Source organism: Talpa europaea (genome assembly GCF_964194135.1).
Source record: "Talpa europaea genome assembly, chromosome: 9".
In the NCBI taxonomy this organism is placed as follows: domain Eukaryota; kingdom Metazoa; phylum Chordata; class Mammalia; order Eulipotyphla; family Talpidae; genus Talpa; species Talpa europaea.
Genome location: NC_140076.1, coordinates 102525640 through 102547277, shown reverse-complemented (window position 1 = coordinate 102547277; position 21638 = coordinate 102525640). Strand labels below are relative to the sequence as shown.

At 33.6% G+C, this 21638-nt stretch overlaps 1 protein-coding gene across 5 annotated transcripts in view; it reads left to right on the top strand.

Annotated features, from left to right (window-relative positions):
• The window catches only part of COL11A1 (collagen type XI alpha 1 chain), a gene marked incomplete at its 3' end in the record, with an annotated part of 194034 nt that overhangs the window by 148411 nt on the left and 23985 nt on the right, over positions 1-21638 (top strand). For all 5 annotated transcript variants that reach the window (XM_084242704.1, XM_084242702.1, XM_084242705.1 and 2 more), the window contains 7 exons: positions 245-298; positions 1531-1584; positions 10138-10191; positions 10753-10860; positions 11148-11201; positions 11947-12000; positions 13066-13119. In XM_084242704.1, coding sequence (XP_084098830.1) covers positions 245-298; positions 1531-1584; positions 10138-10191; positions 10753-10860; positions 11148-11201; positions 11947-12000; positions 13066-13119 — 432 coding nt within the window. The remainder of the gene's footprint in view (positions 1-244; positions 299-1530; positions 1585-10137; positions 10192-10752; positions 10861-11147; positions 11202-11946; positions 12001-13065; positions 13120-21638) is intronic.

Here is a 21638-nt window from a genome sequence, read left to right as displayed (position 1 = left end):
CGAATTATAATAAAGTAAAAATAAAAATCAACAAGCAGCTATAAACCAGAGACATACTATGTGAGGTGGGGGAGAGAGGGAGAAGGATCAGAACCAGGGGGGTGGGAATTGTATGGGAACTATAACCAAGATGAAAATACATACATTGTGCAAAAATGAAAAATGACGTGAAAAATATATAAAATAAAATTAAAAAATGCATTTGAACTTGTTCCTCATAAATCTTAATATTCATCTCTTACAGGGTCCACCAGGCCCACCAGGCCCAAGAGGCCCGCAAGGTCCCAATGGTGCTGATGTAAGAACTGTGAAATGGATATTTTTGTTTTATGCAGTGTTGGTATTTAATGGCACATGATGACTAAGATACAATGGAGATAACACCATTAACTAATGTTAGCAGTGGAAAGCAAATCAAGGATCATGTACTTTATTTTGTTGGAAAAGAAACATGTTTTAAGGGAAGTAGTTACAACACATATAAAATAGGTAGAGGTACACATTCAATATAGATTCACTGATAAGTGAGAAATATATTCCGTATTGTAATAAACGGCACTTTCAGTTCAATATATTAAAACTTTACCTTGCATGTAATAACTGGCCAATGAATAATTGCTGAATTGCTTCAAATTTTTTTCTCTCTGACAATATTGAGAGATAATTTGTAATTGGCTTTTGATTATATTAGTCTAAGTCTAGACTCCTAACACTCTATGTATGAATCTATCACAGTGGCTTTTATCTAAAAGGTTAGTCTATAAAATATGGTAGAGTAACATGTGCACTATAATTAGTGTGCCTTTTACCATACAAAATGTTTCCTCTCAATTTCATAAAGATGATTTCCCCAAAACGAAAATCTTGACTACTATTCTAATATTATGGAATCTTGAGATATAATGCCATGTTTATCTTATAGTTATCACTAGCGAGTTTATCAGCTTTTTTTCTGACTTCACCTTTACATAATGGACAAGTCAGTTATTTTTGTCTTTATTGATCTTTGTTTGCTTGTTTTTCATTCTGGGCTAGACCCAGATAGAATAGAAGCAAACTAGAAGCAGATGAACTAAAATAACCTTTAGGTTTTAATTCCCTTATGTAATGTAAATGCTAAGTGATGACATAGTTTTTTTTCATAGATTGCATGATTCTTAATCAGCCATTTTCTGTTACACCACAAAAGTCTACAAAATCACCCTCTAAAAGTGACCTAGTGGGCAGAGAGGTTGAAATTATGTTGCGAGAATCAGCTGTCATGACTGGACTTGGAAAAATTCATGCTTTCCCTTCAAATTTCTGGCAAATTTGAATATCAAAGTAATCTAATAACTTTTTAAATTAAATTTTTGGCTGCCCAGTAAATTTGACAACTCAGTAAAAGGCATCATTTTGTCCCATCCTTCACATGACTTAGAATATTCTTGTTTATATTTCTTTCTTTGAGAATAACAAGATATATACTTAAGAACGCATTAGTTCATTACAAGAATATGGATCAATTGTAATCCTTTTCCTACACTGCAGGGACCCCAAGGACCCCCAGGATCTGTTGGTTCAGTTGGTGGTGTTGGAGATAAGGTAAGGAATGTAGATCTATAGTTTAGAATAGCAAGAATTGAGGACTTTGATAATAGCTAATATTTTAAGTGTTTTTAACAATACAGTCTTTTAAGAAGAGCTATGAATCATAGCTCATTCTCTGTCCATAAAATAAAATGCTTTTGTGATATCTTGCTTTTGATTGCTAGGTATTGTGCTGATTGATGCACATGAATGATTTCTTTTAATCAATATACCTACCCAGTGATAATAGCATTATTACTCAAAATTTTAAGCTGAGAAAGCAGAAGTTTTCAGTAATTTCTTCAGTGTTTTGTATTAGAATATGACTCATGTCAATGCCTCTACAGCTGACTAGTCTGTGTATGTAATGACTTTCATTATTGAAAGGAGTAAAAGATTTGTAGATGCAGTGACTTAAAAGAGAAAAGAGAAACATTAAAATTACAAAAGAATTAATCATTTATTTTATTATATTTTGAATTATATTTTCATTATTAATATTATGACCTGTCTTTGACACTTTTCAAAATCGTTGGCATGTGCCATAACATCTGAGTTCAAAATTGCTTTCTTTTCTCATAAACATGACTCACTTAAAATATCTGCTCTTCTTTTTATAAAAATGTCAAAATGAGTTTCTGATTTCTTATTTATGCATTCATGCTCATTTTTTAACTAGGATTTTCAAGAAGAGCATTGATATTTGCAACATTTAAAAACAAATTGTAGGGCCTCCCCGCTGGCGCAGCGGTTGAGCGCTGGGTTGCGAAGCTGCCCGCGGCCTCTGCGGCGCCGGTTCGATCCCCGGCTGCTCCCAGGCCATCAGAGGAGGGTCCCACATGGCGCGCAGACCTCTCCTGCCGCCCGCTGCTCCCCTCAGCAGTGTACTTCAGTCCTTCTGCCTGCTCTGCTCCCCGCTCTGCCTCTGGTGAATTCTCTCACCCTCCCACGCTTCTGACTGTACCCAGTGCTTGTATAAATAAATAAATAAACAAAAAAATTAATAAAAAAAAAATCTTATTAAAAAAAAAAAAAAAAAACAAATTGTAGAACTAGGCTCCAGAAGGGTGGGTTTGAACTGAATGCAGTGTGGGAAGAGAGCCCAATGGACCTCAGTAGAGGTGCCAACTCCATCGGTGCCAACATTTTTTTAAGGATTTATTTATTTATGCATTAAAGAACTGGGGTGTAAGCCAGAGGTTCAGGGAGTGAGAGGACTCACCAGAGACAGAGTGGGGAGCAGAACAGGCAGATTTACTGAAATACACTGCTGAGGGGAACAGGGGTGAGATAGAAGAGGTCTTCTATGCCATGTGGGTCAGCTCTCTGGCCAGGGATCTAACTCAGGCTGTAAAGTGGTGATAGCGCTGAGACTTAACCCCTGCACCACCAAGGAGGTCCCAATGCCAACTTTAAATTGGTAGTTAGTGTAGTCTGGTAACATACTTCTAAAGAGCTGAGAACCTGTACATCTGGACCATGTAGAGTGTGAACCCACATTATATCAATAAAAAACTAATACAAAAATTGGGCCGCCCTGGTGGTGCACGGGGTTAAATCTCAGCACTGTGAAGCTATCTGCAGCCACTGAAGCAAGAGGTTAGATCCCTGCCCAGGGAGCACATGGGTGCAGCAGACCTTTGCTCCTGTTTTGCCCCCTGCTCCCCTCAGCAGTGTATTTCAGTAGATCCGCCTCTTCTGCTCCCCATTCTTGTCTCTGGTGAATTCTCTCACCCCCTGCACTTGTGGCCTATATCCCAGCTCTTGTATGCATAAACATATAGCTAAATCTTTAAAAAAATACAAAAAAATAAATAAATAACAATCTCTTTGAGAGAATATTAAATTTCACACCATAAAATATACAGTGAAAAAAAAAAGACATTTTCTGAATTTGCTGATTATTAATTAAATGATATCAGAAGCATAGCTTTATCCTAATCTCAAAAATTATTTGTTGCTTGGTCTTAAAACTTCTTGATTTATCAAATGTTTAAATTCATTTATTTAATTAAAGAATTTAAGCCTCAGTGAAAAAATTGTACTAAGGATAGAATGTAGTATTTTGATGTTTATTTCTTTTCATTATCCACATTCTAGTGTTTTGATTGTGATTAATCCTATATGATTAAATAGTTTCTTAATTATTAAATGAGAAAAATTTTAAAGTTATCTATTGCTTATTGCATGAACAGTCTAGTTCCCCCCCGCCCCCTCCCCATGGACCTAGTTATACTCTTAAAGCTTTGTGTTGAAAAGGTGCGCAGATTGTGATTTAATCCTATATGATTAAATAGTTTCTTAATTGCTAGAAATAATCTAAAGTTATCTATTTCTTATTGCATAAATAATCTAGTTTCCCGTCACCCCACCCCAGAGGACCTTTTTATACTCTTAAATGTAAAGTTTTGTGTTGAAAATGTGCACGCGAGTTAGTGGTGGAATTGAAGGAACCCCTTTTATGGAGGTCAGTTGTCATGAGTACAACCAGGGAGATGACTGGTCTAGGCTGGTGTGGCTGTGTTAGGTGAAGACAGTCCCCAGGCATTCTCTTTCTTCCCTTTGCATCACTTCCTGTGGACTCTAATGTCCTTTAAATTGTTGTGTGAGCTAATTGCTAGTTTTAGTTTTGCCTACATAGCAAATTCTAAAACCATTTAATCATTTAATAGCCTTTTTAGCTTATTGAACTTGTTCCCTTAAGTTTTGGGGTGTAGTGGGAACATTTGAAAATACTTTGGTTGCTGCTTTTATGCTTTTATTGTATGTGTTACTCTGGAAGATAGATGTGGATACCAGATGTTTGGAGTTTTGGGGAACTCCCTTTCCATACTGTTTCCATTTGTTTAAAACCTATCTGGTAATAGTTTGCCAACTTTGAATCTTAAGAAAATGATTTGGTCAATCAGAATGGTGATTCAACTTCTTAAAATTCAACTGTACCTGATTTTAAACTTATTACACAAAAAGGCATAGTGTTAATTTTTCCTTATTTAAAAAAACTCTATTTGACAAAGAGGCAATAGATAAACTTGAACTTTTTTTTTTTTTCTCTACTCTGGGCTAATATAAATTGCTATAATTTCCTCATAGACTTTGATTCTGGCCAAATGCTCTGCTATTTCTATTTAGGAAATGTTATTCCAAGTTACTAATTCAATAAAAGAAAAGAAGGGAAAAAAATACTGATATCCTTTAGTCATATTACATTTTGCATAAATATGTTTAATCAGTTTTTCATGTAATATATATTTGCTCTGGCTGGTTTTGTACTTCAATGACCTTCTTAAACAAGAACATATATCAGGGCCTCCCCAGTGGCGCATTGGTTGAGTGGTGGACTGTGAAGCTGCCTGCAGCCTCTGCAGTGCCAGTTCAATCCCCAGCCGCTGGCGAAGGTCCCACATGGCGCACAGACCTCTCCTATCTCACCCGCTGCTCCCCTCAGCAGTGTACTTCATCAGTCTGTCTATTCTGCGTCCCCATACCCAGTGCTTGTATAAATAAAAAAATAAATATTTTAAAAAAAAGAATATATATCAGAACATTACCTAAAGATTTAAACATATTTGATGATTTAGGTATACAAAAAGTTATTGTTCATCTGTATTTAAAAAAATGAATATGAATGCATTATTCTAAAATGAAGACTATTTAACAACCTGTCTTTAACTTTTGACAATTTCTTAAACCCGCCTTTTTGTCACCTACCATGACCCTCATTAAAAAAGTTAAAGTAATCCCTTCATAATCTGTTTAACTTTGTCATGGACACCAATTATAGGGGAACAATGAAATATGTAGTGGGTGGCTATTTTCTTTCAACTAGTAAAGTTATTTTTCTGACTAAATAGCAGGTAACTAAAAGTAGTTATTTCTCTTTTGTCCTAACTTCTGTGATTATCTGTGGGTCATGTGGTGCATAAGAAAATATTTCGTACATGACCAATTGGGTTTTGTTATTTTTTCCTAATATTTATTGAGGTATAATTGACAAATAATAATTAAATGAATTTAAGGTGTACAACTTGATGTTTTAATATATATACAAAAATGCATCGTAAAATAATACCACATTGCCGGTAATTAGCATACCCATCACCCGATATCTTTTGTTTCACTGTGTTGGGAGAACACTTATGATCTATCTATCTGTCCTCTAGTAGATTTTGAGCATATTATTCAGTGTTGTTAACTATAGGCATATTGACCTCCTTTATTTATTTTTTTAAAGATTTATTTGTTTATACATACAAGAACTGGGGTGTAGGCCAGAGGTGTGGGGGGGTGAGAGAATTCACCAGAGACAGAGTGGGGAACAAAACAGGCAGATTGACTGAAGTACACCGCTGAGGGGAGCAGTGGGTGAGCCAGGAGAGGTCGGCTGTGCCATGTGAGTGGCTCCCTGGCCAAGGATCGAACTCATGCTGCATAGGCTGCGGATAGCTTCATAGATTGTGTCTTAACCCCTTGCACCACCAGGGAGGCCCATATTGGCATCCTTTAAATGTCCAGAATGTATTCATCTAGCACAACTGAAATTTCATACTTGTTTTGACCGACAGCTCCCCATTTTCCCACCCCTAAGTCCCTGGGGACCACCACTTTGCTCTCTGCTTACTTGAGTTTAAATATTTAAATTCCAAATATAAGTAAGATCATGAAGTATGCTGTATATGTTGATATATTCTATACATGAATTTTTTAATATGAAATTTTGCAATTGAATGGCAAACTGCTGAAATTTTATTTCAAAGATGAATAACAGGGCCTCCCCGGTGGCGCAGCGGTTGAGCGCTGGGTTGCGAAGCTGCCCCCGGTTCGATCCCCGGCTGTTCCCCGGCCACCAGAGGAGGGTCCCACATGGCGGGCAGACCTCTCCTGCCGCCCGCTGCTCCTCTCAGCAGTGTACTTCGGTCCTTCTGCCTGCTCTGCTCCCCGCTCTGGCTCTGGTGAATTCTCTCACCCTCCCGTGCTTCTGACTGTACCCAGTGCATGTATAAACAAAACAAACAAACAAACCAGCAAACAAATAAATAAAGCATACCTCTATTAAAAAAAAAAAGATGAATAACAGCTTATAGAAATTGTACTTATATATCATTCCATCATGCTGAGATAGCTGAATGATTCATTGCTTTATAAATAATGCAAATGCAATATTTTACTTGTAAGGTTTATCCAAGATATTCACTCGGAAATATTTGCTACTCATCTTGAGGAGAAAATAATTCATAAACAACACAATTAATAAATTTGATAGTGTCAACCATTACATAGATAATTCTGAAAGTTAAAACACATATATATATTATCAAAGATTAAGAATTATGTACATAAAATGTTCTGTGCCCTGGTAGTATGTTTATGTTCACAGTAATACATTTCAAACCAATTTATGAGCAATAGTGGGGATATCGAAAATAGCAGATTAATTACAGGAATTAAAGGAAAATTAATTAAAGTAATTAAAGGAAAATCAGGTCTTAACATTTTATAAAATTTCCTCTTCAAATTTTCTGGTGCTACTGATTTTGTGTAGAAACATGGTAAATGAATATACTGTGTTTTTTCAGTTGAAATATTACTCGTGGAATATGATATTTTTATTCATTTCTAAGTGGGAGGCATTAGTGACAGACCTTCATAAATAAAACTTACTAGTCTAAGAGATTTATTTGTTTGCTGAACTATGAAATAGCCTTCCATATCTATACTGGGAAATAATAAAGGCTATCAAATTTGTAATACCATATCCTCAGATATATAGGATTTAGAAGTTGATTTGTAATCAATAGTTCATAAGTTCAGAAGAGGATTCACAGCTGAATTGTAATCATTTAATACATGTATTGAAAAGCAAGCAACTAAAGACTTTTAGAAAAAAATAGGAGGGATTTAAGCGGTAAAAATGAAACAACTATTGAAATCACTTCATTTTGAAATTTCAATCAAGGCAATAAATGTATAGTGACAATGCTAATATTTGTATATCCATGTATGTGTATTTGTATGTATGATATAAATGTTTGTCAATGCTTGACAAATATCTGGTTAATAGAGTCAGGTAATTATAGTTTTCAAAGTTAACATCAAGATGTGAATAATGAATTTAACATGTGTCTGTTATCTCCTAAGCCACTTTGATGCCAATAAACATTTATTGGCATGCATAATAATACAATGTTTTTCTTAAAATCAATATAAGAAATCTCCCACAAACATGACACTTAATGGTGAAAATTCCAAAACTTTTTTCTCAGCTTGAGACCAGCCAGACATAATCATTATTTTATAGTATTGGAGGTTCTAGGTAGAAAAATTGGGGGAAAAAAACAAACAATAGGTAACTCCTGGCACCCAAGAAATCAAAAGCAAAATAGAGTTTGCGATTGTAAGGTCGTCTTTTTTTTTTTTCCTGGCAAACAATATAGATGTGATGTAGCAATTGCAAAGGAATTACATGCAAAGAACTAGAATTTAGCAAAATTACCTAATTGAAGACCAACATAAAATATAATTTCATTTATATATATTAGTAACAAATAGAAATTAAAATTTTAAATATTCCATTTTGCAACAAAAACATCAAGTACCTAGCTTAATAAATCTATGAAAGAACCCTATACTAAAAATAACATCATTGTGTTATTAAGGAAGATAGAAATAAACAGATATATTATTCATGCATTAGAGACAAAATTTATTTAGATTTAGTTGTATAAATCCATCTCAATCTCAATGAAAATATCAGGAAGTCATTTGTAGAAATGGCAATCTTTAATAATATTTATATAAAAAATAATAGTTGCAACTCTATTTCAAAAAACAGATGAGGAAGACTTATTGTACCTTACATCAGATTTATATAAATCTAATTAAGACCATTGGTATTGACTCAAGGACAAATAGTCTGATGAACATAAGAGAGAAACCAACCCTCTCCTCCAAAGATAACATACATCTGCAAAGGTATAGCCCTATTTCTCTAAATCATATACAGTATTGTAAAGCAATGTCACCTTGATAAAAAAAAAAAACACACAATTTAAAACTAAAATAAAGATAGCAACTTTAGAAAAATTCATAAAATATCTTTTGTGGGGCCTCCCCAGGTGGCGCAGGCAGTTGAGCGCCATGCTGTGAAGCTGTTCGCAGCCTCTGCAGCACCGGTTCAATCCCGGCCGGCTGGCGAGGGTCCCACATGTCGCGACAGACCTCTCCTGTCTCGCCCGCTGCTCCCCTCGGCAGTGTATTTCGTCAGTCAGCCTGTTCTGTTCCCCACTCTGTCTCTGGTGAATCTTCTCACCCTCCTGCACATCTGGCCTGTAACCTGGTTCTTGTATAAATAAATAAATCTTTAAAAAAAATTTAAAAAAATTTCTTTTGTGACCACACTACCTCTAAAAGAAAAAGAAGACATTATGAACTTCATTTTATTAAAAGACACCACTAAAATAGTGAGAAGGAAAGTTTGACCATGGTATAAGGAATTTCCAACTTATATATCTGAAAAAAACTCATTAATCAATAAGAGTTAAAGTGTAGAAAAGAAAAATGGGCAGAAGTCTTGAAGTTGTATTGCACAGAGCATATCAAAATGGCCAATAAAAATATGAAATAATAAGCATGTGAAAACGTGGAAATTTGAAGGCAACTTAGAAGACAGTGCAAATTAAAAGTATAATGCATTAGCACCACATACTCACATGAATGATTAAAAAAGAAAATAAGGCCTCCCCGGCGGTGCAGTAGATTGAGCACAGCTCTGTGAAGCTGTCTGCAGCCTCTGAAGCACCAGTTCGATTCCCAGCCGGCCAAGGAGATACCCACATGGCATGGCAGACCTCTCCTGTCTCACTCCCTGCTCTGTTGCTGGTGAATCTCTCACCCTTCCTTGCCTCTGGTCTGTACCCCAGTGCTTGTATAAATAAATAAATCTTAAAAAAAAAATAGACAGATTGAAGTGTTAGCAAGGATGTAGAATCAACTGAACTTTTAAATACTTCTCTGGGATGTAAATTGGTACACTTATTTTGGAAACTCTTTGGCAATATCTACTAAACTGAAAACACACACAACCTATGACTCCAGAGTTCACTAAGAAAAAGGTACACTTGCATAAATACAAGCAGACAAAGGAGCATTTTTAAAAGGCCATGTGTAGCCTTGTGTATTGTCCTTTGTTGGGATTTCAATTTGGTGGAATAATCAATTAATCACAATATGAATATTGATACAGTACAAATACACAATTGTTAGGGAATATGCAGATATATTTTTGTGCAGTTCGGTAATAACCTGGATTAATAAATTAACTATTAGCTGCTTACTGAAATTTGTAGCACCCACCCTATCTAGTTCTGCCTCTTTACTAGAGAAATAAGTGTATTGAGGTCAGTCATGGAAAAAGTTCTTCCTCTTATTAAAGTGTCTCAAAACCTTTTAAATACTACAATGATTTCAGGGCTAGTCTAAACTCTCATGGTCAGCCATGAATGTAATTTTACAAATGTCAAACATCTTTTCTGTGTTCTAATATTCTTTCTGTCTCTTCTTTACATATAGGGTGAACCCGGTGAAGCAGGGAACCCTGGGCCTCCAGGAGAAGCAGGCACAGGCGTAAGTGCTGTCTTATTGTCAGTTTAAGGTGTAATTGATGCAGGTGTTTATTTCAGCACACTTGAAACTTGTCACATAACTCCTAGCCGCAACTCAGTTATTTGCTTTCCCTGTCCGGTCCATTAGGACTAATCACAAATACAGAGCTTTCTTGTTTAATATTTTTGTGTATCTTCTGTATATTTTGACTGATATAAAAAAAGTCACATTTGGCTTAAGTTAGGAGTTTAATATTATAAGCTATTTATTGTCTAATTATTTTTGGTGGACTGTTTACAAAAGAAACCAAAACACCAAGTAAACATAATTATATAGTATCATACTATTATTTAGGTTATTTTCAACCAGATGTTAATTCATCCCCAGGAAACCAAGACATATTTGCTTGTCAAACTAGGAGGGAAGGCAGCTGTTGATACTTCATTAGTAGAGATCGGGGTGCTGTTTTCATGCACAGGATAGCCCTCCATAGCAAAGAATACTCTGTCCCAATAGACTGAAGTTAAGAAAATCTTACTTGGAGCTCATGAGATATTCTTTCTTTTTTCTTACATTGTATAGGGCCCCAAAGGAGAAAGAGGGGAAAAAGGAGAAGCTGGTCCACCTGGTGCTGCTGGACCTCCTGGTGCTAAGGGGCCGCCAGGAGATGATGGCCCTAAGGGTAACCCGGTGAGTGAGCTTGGTCCTCCTGTAAGTGGCATCTATGTCAAAACCATTATGGAACTTTTTGTAGAAAGATTAGAAAGCGTAGAAGCTGGCCTATAGTTGGTGAAATCAACTTATCATTATTTAATCTATCCCTAAGCATCTCAGTTGACTTCATTTTTAATGTGCTTTGTAGCAGAAGAAATACATTCTCATGTAGTTTGCATGACTTTTACCTCTTCAATTTCAAAAAATCATGATTTTATAAAAATGTTCCATTTATTTCCTTTCCTTTAAAAATATCATACCAGGGTCCTGTAGGTTTTCCTGGAGATCCTGGTCCTCCTGGGGAACCTGGCCCTTCAGTAAGTATCATGGAAAAATAAAGGCATTGTTTTGGTGAAGATGTTTCTATGTCTCAGTGATGAATTGTTAAAGAAATGTCTTAAGTGAACACAACAAATAGAAAAAAAAAAGAAAACATAAACTGCTTTCACAACTACAACAACAAAATTAATGTAGTTGGAGTCTATTAGATCTCTGCTGCATGATTATTCTTTTCATTTGGGTTAGCTCCCCAGACTTGGTTGGGTTGCACAAACTAATTATCTAAGTAGCATTTTCAGAGTTATGGGTTCTTTGCTTTCATCTTAGTCTCTTCTGTAATGCAAATCCTACCTTAATTTTACCATATTTATTCATAACAAAAGCATGTATCATCCCTGAATACAAACAACATCCTCTCCTTTTCTTATATCTAGTATAAACTATATTTTAAATTTAAGATAGTAACTTCCCAAATCTTTATTTGTGAGAGATATAACACAATTCTTAAAAAGAAAGAATATACTTTTGTATTTACCCATCTGGTAATAATTTATCTTGAGAACATTCTAAGACTGTAGTACCTCTTTTTCTGATAAAAGTCAAGCAATAGTATAAAATATCTGATCCTTAAAAAGAAAAAAAATATAGTACATTTTTTATTTCTCCATCTGGTAATAATTTATCTTGAAAAGGTGCAAAGATAAGACTATAGTACTTTTTTTCTGATAAAAGTCAACTAATAATGTGAAATATCTGAATTCACTTTCTACTGCCCATTTATAGGGTCAAGATGGTGTTGGTGGTGATAAGGGTGAAGACGGAGATCCTGGCCAGCCGGTAAGGAAGCACACCAATTTTATTTCATCTTTCATTGTCTTGAGGCACTTTATAGCAGTAACAAAATATGATCAACCATTCAAAAGCATAACAATATATGTAATATTTTTCCAAAAAATCATCAGTTATTCTTGAATTCCAGATCAAAGTTGATCTTATGAAGTATTTACTTGTTACTTTATGTAAACAACTACAATAAAAATGTAGTTACTTGTTATTTAATATAAACAACTACACTAAAAATGGTTACTTGTTATTTAATATAAACAACTACAATAAAAAATGTAGTTATACATTCTATCATGCTGTATCAAAATCATCTATCCATTTGTGTTTTTAAAAAAAACAAGTTATTTTAAAAATAAAAATAAGACAGAAGAAAGCCAAGTAAAACAGCATATCGTTAGTATGAATACTTTAAACACTAACTTAATTTACTGAACATAAATGTAGGACTATTTTTTTTCAATGTGGGGGTACTTTGGCCACATAGATTTTTTAGACAAATAATGGAGGACACTAATTTATGTAGGTGTCACACTATACTCCTAACACAACACAGCTTTGTCTCTAGAGCCTTTCTCACTGAATATTTGCAAAGAGATCTAGGCTTATTCTGGGTGGAGAAGACTCGAAGATCATATCCCAGTGGGACACATACACCTTAGCATAAAAACTTTGCTGGTGCTGCACAAGAAGAACTTTCAAGGCAATAATTTTATGATTTCATAAATTATGAAATATGAGTGGAATTATTGGCCACATGATTCCATTAAGTGGTATGTCTCTTAAATGATTTCCAGATAGAAGTTAGCACTTTTTGAAAGAACACAGTTAAACAGGAGTCTGAGTCACTTTTTTCTAACTAGCAAGAATTTTTCTTATGAATTTACTTGTTCTAACTATAGGTATGCAGAGGAAATTTAGATATCTGAAGTAGGGGTGAGATTTTTCCAGGTGAGACAGATGTGGGGAAATGAAGAAAAAAAATTGGTTTTAGTTCAGAATTTTAAAAGAGCTATGGGCTATAATAATTTCTTTAAAAACATTTTTTACATTTTGTAGGGTCCTCCAGGCCCATCTGGTGAGGCTGGTCCACCAGGTCCTCCTGGAAAAAGAGTAAGTATTAAAAATTCTCTATTGAAGCATCTATTCATTATCTGCTATCTATGGATAATTTGCATATATGTGTATAAATTTAAATATAAGTAAGTTATAGGTAACACATTGTAATTCCTAGAGATAAGGGTAATTTTTAAATTTTTCAAAACACTGATTGAAACAGAACACAATTTACCCATCTGTGTCACAATAAAAGTAGTTTCCCACCTCCCTGTACTAAGGTCTCCCCTTGGTACAAATATCATAGCTGTTGTAAAAGATCCTATGGTACCCTGTATATCAACTCAGGGTATAGGGGTATAAGATGTAGCTATACAGTGGTAGATCATGCATTTTTTTTTATTTTTTTTTAAAGATTTATTTATTTATACAAGCACTGGGTACAGTCAGAAGCACGGGAGGGTGAGAGAATTCACCAGAGCCAGAGCAGGGAGCAGAGCAGGCAGAAGGACCGAAGTACACTGCTGAGGGGAGCAGCGGGCCCAACAGGAGAGGTCTGCGCACCATGCAGGACCCTCGCCCAGCGGCCCAGGATCAAACTGGCTCTGCAAAGGCTGCGGGCAGCTTTGCAACCCAGCGCTCAACCGCTGCGCCACTGGGGAGGCCCCAGATCATGCATTTTAAAACAGTTGAATGCTTAATTTTTTTAAGTAAGCACGATCTTGGCGAAATAGAAAACTGTGAGCGCATCGAAGAGACAGGTAGAAAATAAGGAATTAAGGTAAAGTATTAGCAAAATTTTGCATTTTTATATTAACTTAGATAGGTCAATGGTTTCAATGAAGAGAGCCTAAAAAAAAAAAAAAAAAAAAACTCAAAGAATGTAGAAGCACAATTTGATACAAATTAGACATGGCAGGTCAATGGATAAAGGATAAACTTGAATAAATTATGCTGGGAAACCTGAACATCTATATGGAAAAAAATTAAATTGGAACTTACCTCTCTCTGTTCACAGAAAATCAATTCCAGTTGAATTATAATTTAAATATGAAAAAAGCTTTGGAATATTTTAGCAAAGATTATTGGACAATAAATGTATGACCTCTAGTCATAGATTCTAAGCACACAGATTTGGCCAGAATGGAAAAGATTGATGTGTCAAATATATTAAAATTAAAAGTTTCTTCTTATCTAAAAATTTGAAAAAGAAAATATCCAATTAGAAGAAAGTATTTCTAGAATATAGAAAACTTGCAAAGAAAAAAATATTTAAGTATGTCCAACAAATTAAGATCTTCACAAATAGAATAAATATCAGCAAAAGTCAGGAAGTTATATGACAGAAATACTCCGCAGATACATGAAAAGATATGTGTAAAAGTTCAGATAATTTGTGTTAGAAATGATATTGAGATACCATCTCATATCCATGAAATGACAGAAATTTAAGTGTAACAGGCCAAAGGTTGGAGAGGACAATTTCAAATGTATAATAGAGATTAGTGTGCAGTTATTGTAAGTTAATAGATACAACTGCTTTAGAAAAACTGCTGTATGTTACCTGGTAGAATTGATCATGAAATTTTCCTGCCATCTTGTAATTTCATTCCTAGGTACACATTCTAGGTGATATCTACACACTTTCACCAAGATACACATGTATATATGTGTCTACGTATGTATGCACGTGTGTATATATGTATAAAACAATTATCTATATCACTTTTTCATGATACAGTAAACTATAAAAGTACTGTGATATATCAATAAACTAAGATATTATACAGCAATGAAAGTGAATATATTGCAGACTCACAAATCAATATAAATAAATTACAAATGGCTGATGTTAAGGAGAAAATGTTTATAGTATTTTTCCCCTACTATCTCTTATGTCCCCATTTTTTTCCCCTTCCCCCCTGCCTCTTAACCTCAGAGCCTTCGAATGTTAATATCTATTAGTTTTGAAAAGTATTTTGAGTTGTCTAATTGTGTGCTATGTAAATATCCAATTTTTTTAGTATTATTTTTTTCATTCAATCATCCATTTATTTTTTCATTTTTTATTTATATATTTTTACATCATTTTTTTCATTTTTACACAATGTATGCATTTTCATCTAGGTTATAGTTCCCATACAATTCCTACCCCCCTTGTTTTGATCCTACTCCCTACCACCCCCCCCCCCAGTGTGTCTCCGGTTTATAGCCGGTCAACTAATCTTTGACAAAGGAGCAAATGTCCAGTATTTGTTTTTATTATTCTGACTAGGCTGCACATAATTCTCTCAAATTCCCTCCTTTTTGCTGAAAGTGACTGCACTGCATCCTTTTTTATGGTTGAAAATATAATAACATCGAGCTGGAGATTGTACGTTCATGTATTTCTATAATATGCAAAAAAATCTGCAATACATGATGTAGCATTTAGACATCAGTGGTAAAAAATGACAAAGAAGATTAAAGCCATGATTAATCAAAATTTAGGATGGCATTCATTTCTGAAAGGAAGAGGGTGACAATTATTGTGAGGGAAAAATGGGAAGTAATGCATTTACATGTTGAAAGAACTAGTAAAATACTTAATTGTCTCATTCTCTCTATTATATTTTTTCTTCAGCATTATTTAAAAGTTCTTCATTGGGAATTCTCCCTTTTTGCTTTTTGATGAATTTTTTAAATAGTCTCATAAAAAATTGTGGGGATGTTCTATCCTCTCATTTTAAACAATTTATACAAATACAATGAGCTATTTTAATCCACTCCAGTCACTGTAAACAAAATTAGAAGACTCTGTATCCATGAATTATTAATGACTTGAGAATGGTGATGACTGTGCATTGCCTACAAAGCTATTTACGTTCATTTTAATACAGCAGAAAAATCAACCTTAGGTCAGTCTGACTGAGCACCATCGTGCAGGCTTTTCTCTTTACAAATGTGTCATCATTAAATCTAACCTGAAAGCTATTTAACATGTTGTGTTCAATTGCATCCTATATTAGATTTGGATAAACTGACGGGCTTAATTGACTTTATATGTTTTACACAATAGTCTGTTTTCATCAGCAGAGTAAAGTATATTTTTAATGGTGTGAAAGATTATTCTCGTGTCAACAATCATTGTTAAAACTATTATTTGCTCTCATTTAACACTAACAATTAATGCTTGTACTCTTTTAAATTGAAATCAACCAAATTAGTTAATTTAATCAAGAGTACTACCTTAGCCTGAAAAATAGCTGGCTTAGCTAAAAAATATAAATGCAAATTATTTATTTAGATTTTGCTCAATTTATAAGCTGACACTCTTCACAACTATCAACACATAGAAGAATACTGAATACTGTTGCATTAGAATCTAACAAAACTGGTTTCAAGTCCTTCTTTGCTACCTAGATTTATAACTTAGAGTAAGTTCATTTCTTTGAATATCAATTTTCTCATTTATAAAATAAGCACACTAATTTTTGCTGAAATGAGGACTAAATTAAATTAATAAAATTATATTTGAAGCATCATGACCAATATCTGTATTTATTTGGAGCTTAAGGAATGGCAATATTTAGAAAGTAAATGAACATATTAAACAAAATATACAAGTAAAAAGAAGATTCAGGCATTTTCATTAAATTCCTGAGTTGTGTAAATTGAAATTTTATTGGTAATAAATTCATAATAACTTCCAGGTAGTTTACTTTTGTTTATTATTGAATTTTTCTTTGACAATAAAATGATTCATATTGAACTAACTGGATGACATACAAAAGTCTATAAAAATTAATTACATTTTCAAAGGACTGTATTTATTATGATTCTGTTAAATTGATACATATTGGTATAATGTACATTAAATTTGTACTATTCTTTGGTGCATGTTTATGTAAAATGCTGTATCAGTGTAAAGGAAGTTCATATGAGAACTATTGCCCAAAAAGGGAGGATTTAAATTTTTGATAATTGCATATATTTTGATAAAGTGGATTTGCCAAACAACAGGGTTTAGGACTAATTTGAAAAAACTAGTGATTTAATGGAGTAAAGAAGAAGGAAGTACTTGGGAACTTAAGTGTACTGTACAAACCTGAGGTCACTCTTTTATTCAGTGGGCAAACAAATCATCTTAATCCCCAGGGGAATAGTTCAGTGTGAATTTGTGAGCTGAAAGTCATGGGAAGACTTCTGTTCTCACCAGCCTTTGTTCTGTGAGCAGAGTGATGTCTTTGATGTCATAGTCAACTAAATGTCATCTTAATAGAAACAGTAAGAACAAAGTCTTATGAAATAATGTACAATATATGATCTACACACATGTGATTTGAGAGAATGAACAACTGCCTTACCATATATTTCCCTTTACATGGTTGAGTTAGAACATGTAAATTTCGGTAAGCTTTGTATATATTTTGTGAAAATGAATATCTCTTCTGTCGTTAGGATTAGAGGCAACAGAAAAGTAGACTAATTTAACAGTATTGCTATAGCATCTTATAGCAGAATAGTAATGATTAAAAAAAAGTGTTAAAAAATATTATCACTTTTTTTCCATGAGTGAATATTACAAATAAATGTTAACAAACCTTCCTAATAGACTATTGATCAGAATGTTGTGAGTGGCAGTGATATTGAAAAACAACATTTCAACAGTTATTGAACAAATGGGAAAATTATTTGTCATTTAACGTGCATGAACATTTGTCCTGCATTTGTAAAACTTAAGAATAAATGTATATCACCTTAAGGAACTAGAGTATTATAAAGTTAGTATTGATAAGTCAAGTAATTTTAATACTCAAGTTATTATAGCTGTTTGAAACCAAATTTAATTTCATGGCCTTTTATTGAAAAAAATTTTAGAACAGACTACACTAATTTAAACATTGCAAATTGAAAATTCACATATTAAATAGAATTTTATGAAATCTAACATTTCCAAAAGAAAGTTCAAAATAAAATTAAAATAATAACTGATAATGTTTATTGTACAAATACAGAGGAAGCTTTGCTATATATGTGTAAATATACATATGTATATACATATTTGTAGTTTATGTTAAAATTCTCTAGGATTTTCAAATTTTCTTGTATTTTCTCTTCTCATTTGCAAGAAAGCAGTATTTTTATCATTTTTTAGATAGTTGATGACTTGCTTTTCAAAAGAAAAAAACCCCAGAAATTTATAAATGAACTATAAAGCTCATGTGTTTATATGCAATCATTTCAGGATAAGACCCTATATTTTTATGTCACTAGTGTAAAGAAAAACTTTTAAAAACTAAGGAAAATTCTATTATTCAGATGAATTTAATAATTTCTACTCCTTAATTCTTACTCATTATGGTTGTTTTAGCCACTTTGCATTAGGTTAATATTTTAAACATCACACCAAAATAAAGTGTGACTCAACATTTTAACACTAGGAAATATTTGAAGCCTATGCTTCAATATAGAAATCCAGTTGCATAAATAGTATGAAGCTAAAAAGATGCACTTCAATTTCAATGCATATATTAACATATTGTTCCTGCTTCAACACACTGGTTATACTATATATATTTTTATATAAATGCAATTTCTTAATTTGGGGTTGAAGCACAATGAAAGTCTAATAATGTAAGAAGTTACGGTGATGATGTTGAGAAAATAATTACTAATGATGTCTTAATTTACTCTCTCAGAGATAAATGAGTTCACAGAACTCTGTTTGATGAAGTGCTTGATATTCATTTTAGAAGTATATTTAAAAGACCATATGAAGGTCTAGCTTATATTCACCATTAGAATATTAATACAGCATCTGAAAGAGAGAAAGTCATCCTCTTGCCTCACCTTATTCTCACCAATTAACACCACAGTGACCACTGTCCCCAACCTCTAACCCCAATCTCAGTTGATAATTTTTATTCCAATTCACTGCAAAAATTGAAGTAGACAAATGAAAACAAGAAGTTCTAAGGGAAAATGAAATGCAGTTTCTTGGAGATCATTAAATTTCTTTTTTAATCTTTATATCTGAACTTTCATAGAAAATTTTAACCATCAGATTGAATCTTGACCCCTGTTAAATACAAACCAAAAAATCAAGTAAATAATGGAAATAAAATAAATATTTTAGTCTAACATTGAAATTTTGTATTTCCTGGTATGAGTTATTGTTATGATATATTGAACAGATTTACAGGCCAAAAACACTCTTATTTTAGTGGACTATCAAATCAATGCCCTGCTTATGTTCAGCTGAAAGGGCTGCCTAAAATGGCACAAATACAGTTATGAAGCACTCAGTGTAATTAAAAAACCCAAAATTTAGAAATCATGCTGATTATTATATTTCATTTCTACCTTGAAAAATTATTTTATTTGATTCTCTGAATATTACATAGTTTGTCATTCATTTCTGTTATTATATTGCAAGTTTTAGAATTATCAAGTATTATGTTTCATATATGGCTGCATAAATGTAAGAAGGAAATTAGAATATCAGATATCATGATACAATTCTGTTATAGGCTTGTACTATACAGTATATTTTTAACCTACCTGAAATTTTCTATTTCAGACTGGTTTTAAACATGGAATTTATTTTGTATAATGAATAACATTATAGGAAAAGTAATTCATTGACAAGGTGTCGACAAATGTATTTTGAAAGTCTGTTTTGTTAGATTTTGTTAGATTACTGATATGTTGAAAAGTATAGATAAAATACTTTAATGAAGAATAATGCTGTTTAATAATTTTAGACAATAATGACAGTGTCAATATGTACACAGTGTTTTCTGTGTCTTGGGCACTGTCACAAGCCATTTGTACTTATCAACTCATAGAATTCTCACAATGACTATGGAACACAACCTACTGTTATTAGCAACATTAGGGCAGAGAAGTAAACTGAAGCACAAACAGGGCGTGCAAGTTCTCCAAGACCATGCAGGTAGTGACAGAGCCAAGATCTGAAGTCAGTTATTCTAAGCCCAGCCTTTACATGTAAATTTCCATACCTTTCTTTGATACTGCTACATTAGAACATTTGAAAATATTTTAAAATGTGTGATAGCATTTAAATTTAACACCAATTCTGGGACTCCCCGGTGGCACAGCGGGTTGAGTGCAGTGCTATGAAGCAGTCCACAGTCTCTGCAGGCAGGTTTAATTCCCGGCCGGCCAGGGAGATGCCCATATGGTGTAGCAGACCTCTCATGTATCGCCTGCTGCTCCCCTCAGCAGTGTATTTCAGTCAGTCTGCCTGTTCTGTTCCCCGCTCTGTCTCCGGTGCATCCTCTCACCCTCCCATGCCTCTGGCCTGTACCCCAGCTCTTGTATAAAAACAAATAAATCTTCTTTAAAAATAATAAATAAATAAATTTAACACCAATTTTATAGAAAGAGAATTTTTTTTCAAGATTTTATTTTACTTATGCATATAAGAGTTAGGTTGTAGCCATAGGTGTAAGAGGTGAGAGGATTCACCAGAGACAGAGTGGGGAGCAGAACAGGCAGATTTACTGAAATACACTGCTGGGGGAGCAGTGGCTGAGACAGGAGAGGTCAGTTTGCCATATGTGGGTCAGCTACCTGGCTGGGGATCAAAGTCATGCTGCAGTGGCTGCCAATATCTTGATAGTGCTGAGACTTAACCCCTTGTGCCACCAGGGAAGCCCCCAGAATTCTTTTTATAACATTTGATACCTATCTGAAGTTCAGAAATACTGAAGTTCAGAAATACTAAAAAATTAAGAAATACTAAAAACTGAAGTTCAGAAATACTAAATATTTAGTTGCTAAATATTTGTTAAATGTTTAGTCACAGAGACAAAAAAAAAGAACTAAAGAGAACTAGGTAAATAGAAACTTTACAAAGATAGAAGATTGTATCACTGAACCAATACTTTCGACAGTGTGGGTCTATTTTCACAGGATATTTTTTTCCTCCTCATAGGTTCCCCAGTCAGGGTTTAAACTAACTCTGGATGTCAGATATCTGTTGGCTGAATACACAGATTTGGAACCTGCATATACTATAAGGCTCACTATAAATTACAGTCAACTTTGCTTTATGATTAGTCCAGTACAGGGTCAGCTTACTTTAAGATGAGTTCTTCCTCTTGAAATATTAATCACTTCATGATTTAATATTCACAGAACTATTGCTACCATCTAGACCAGATGGGTGGGCCATTTTGGGTGGGGTATTTAAATAATTGTTAGTCCATGAGCCAATCACAACATATTTATCAGTTTTGTGAACTTTGTGTCACACAGGAAGACACTTTATTTTAGTATAGATATGTTTTGTCCTTTAGTCTTTATGTAGACTTTCATACAAGTAGTAGTTGTTGAAATGCATATACACACTATGCTAAACTGTAACCCTGATTCCTAAAGTACATATTTTAAAAATATTTCAATAAAATTGAATCAAGAAATTATGAAAACACATTGAAGGTGACGGTATGATAATTTGGTTTTTCCCACCAGCTCCATTAGAAATCACTAAGTGATTTTTAATTAACCTTTTCCAGCTTTAGTTGTTTTACTTATTTTTAATTTTATCTTTTTAATGTCAATAAAAT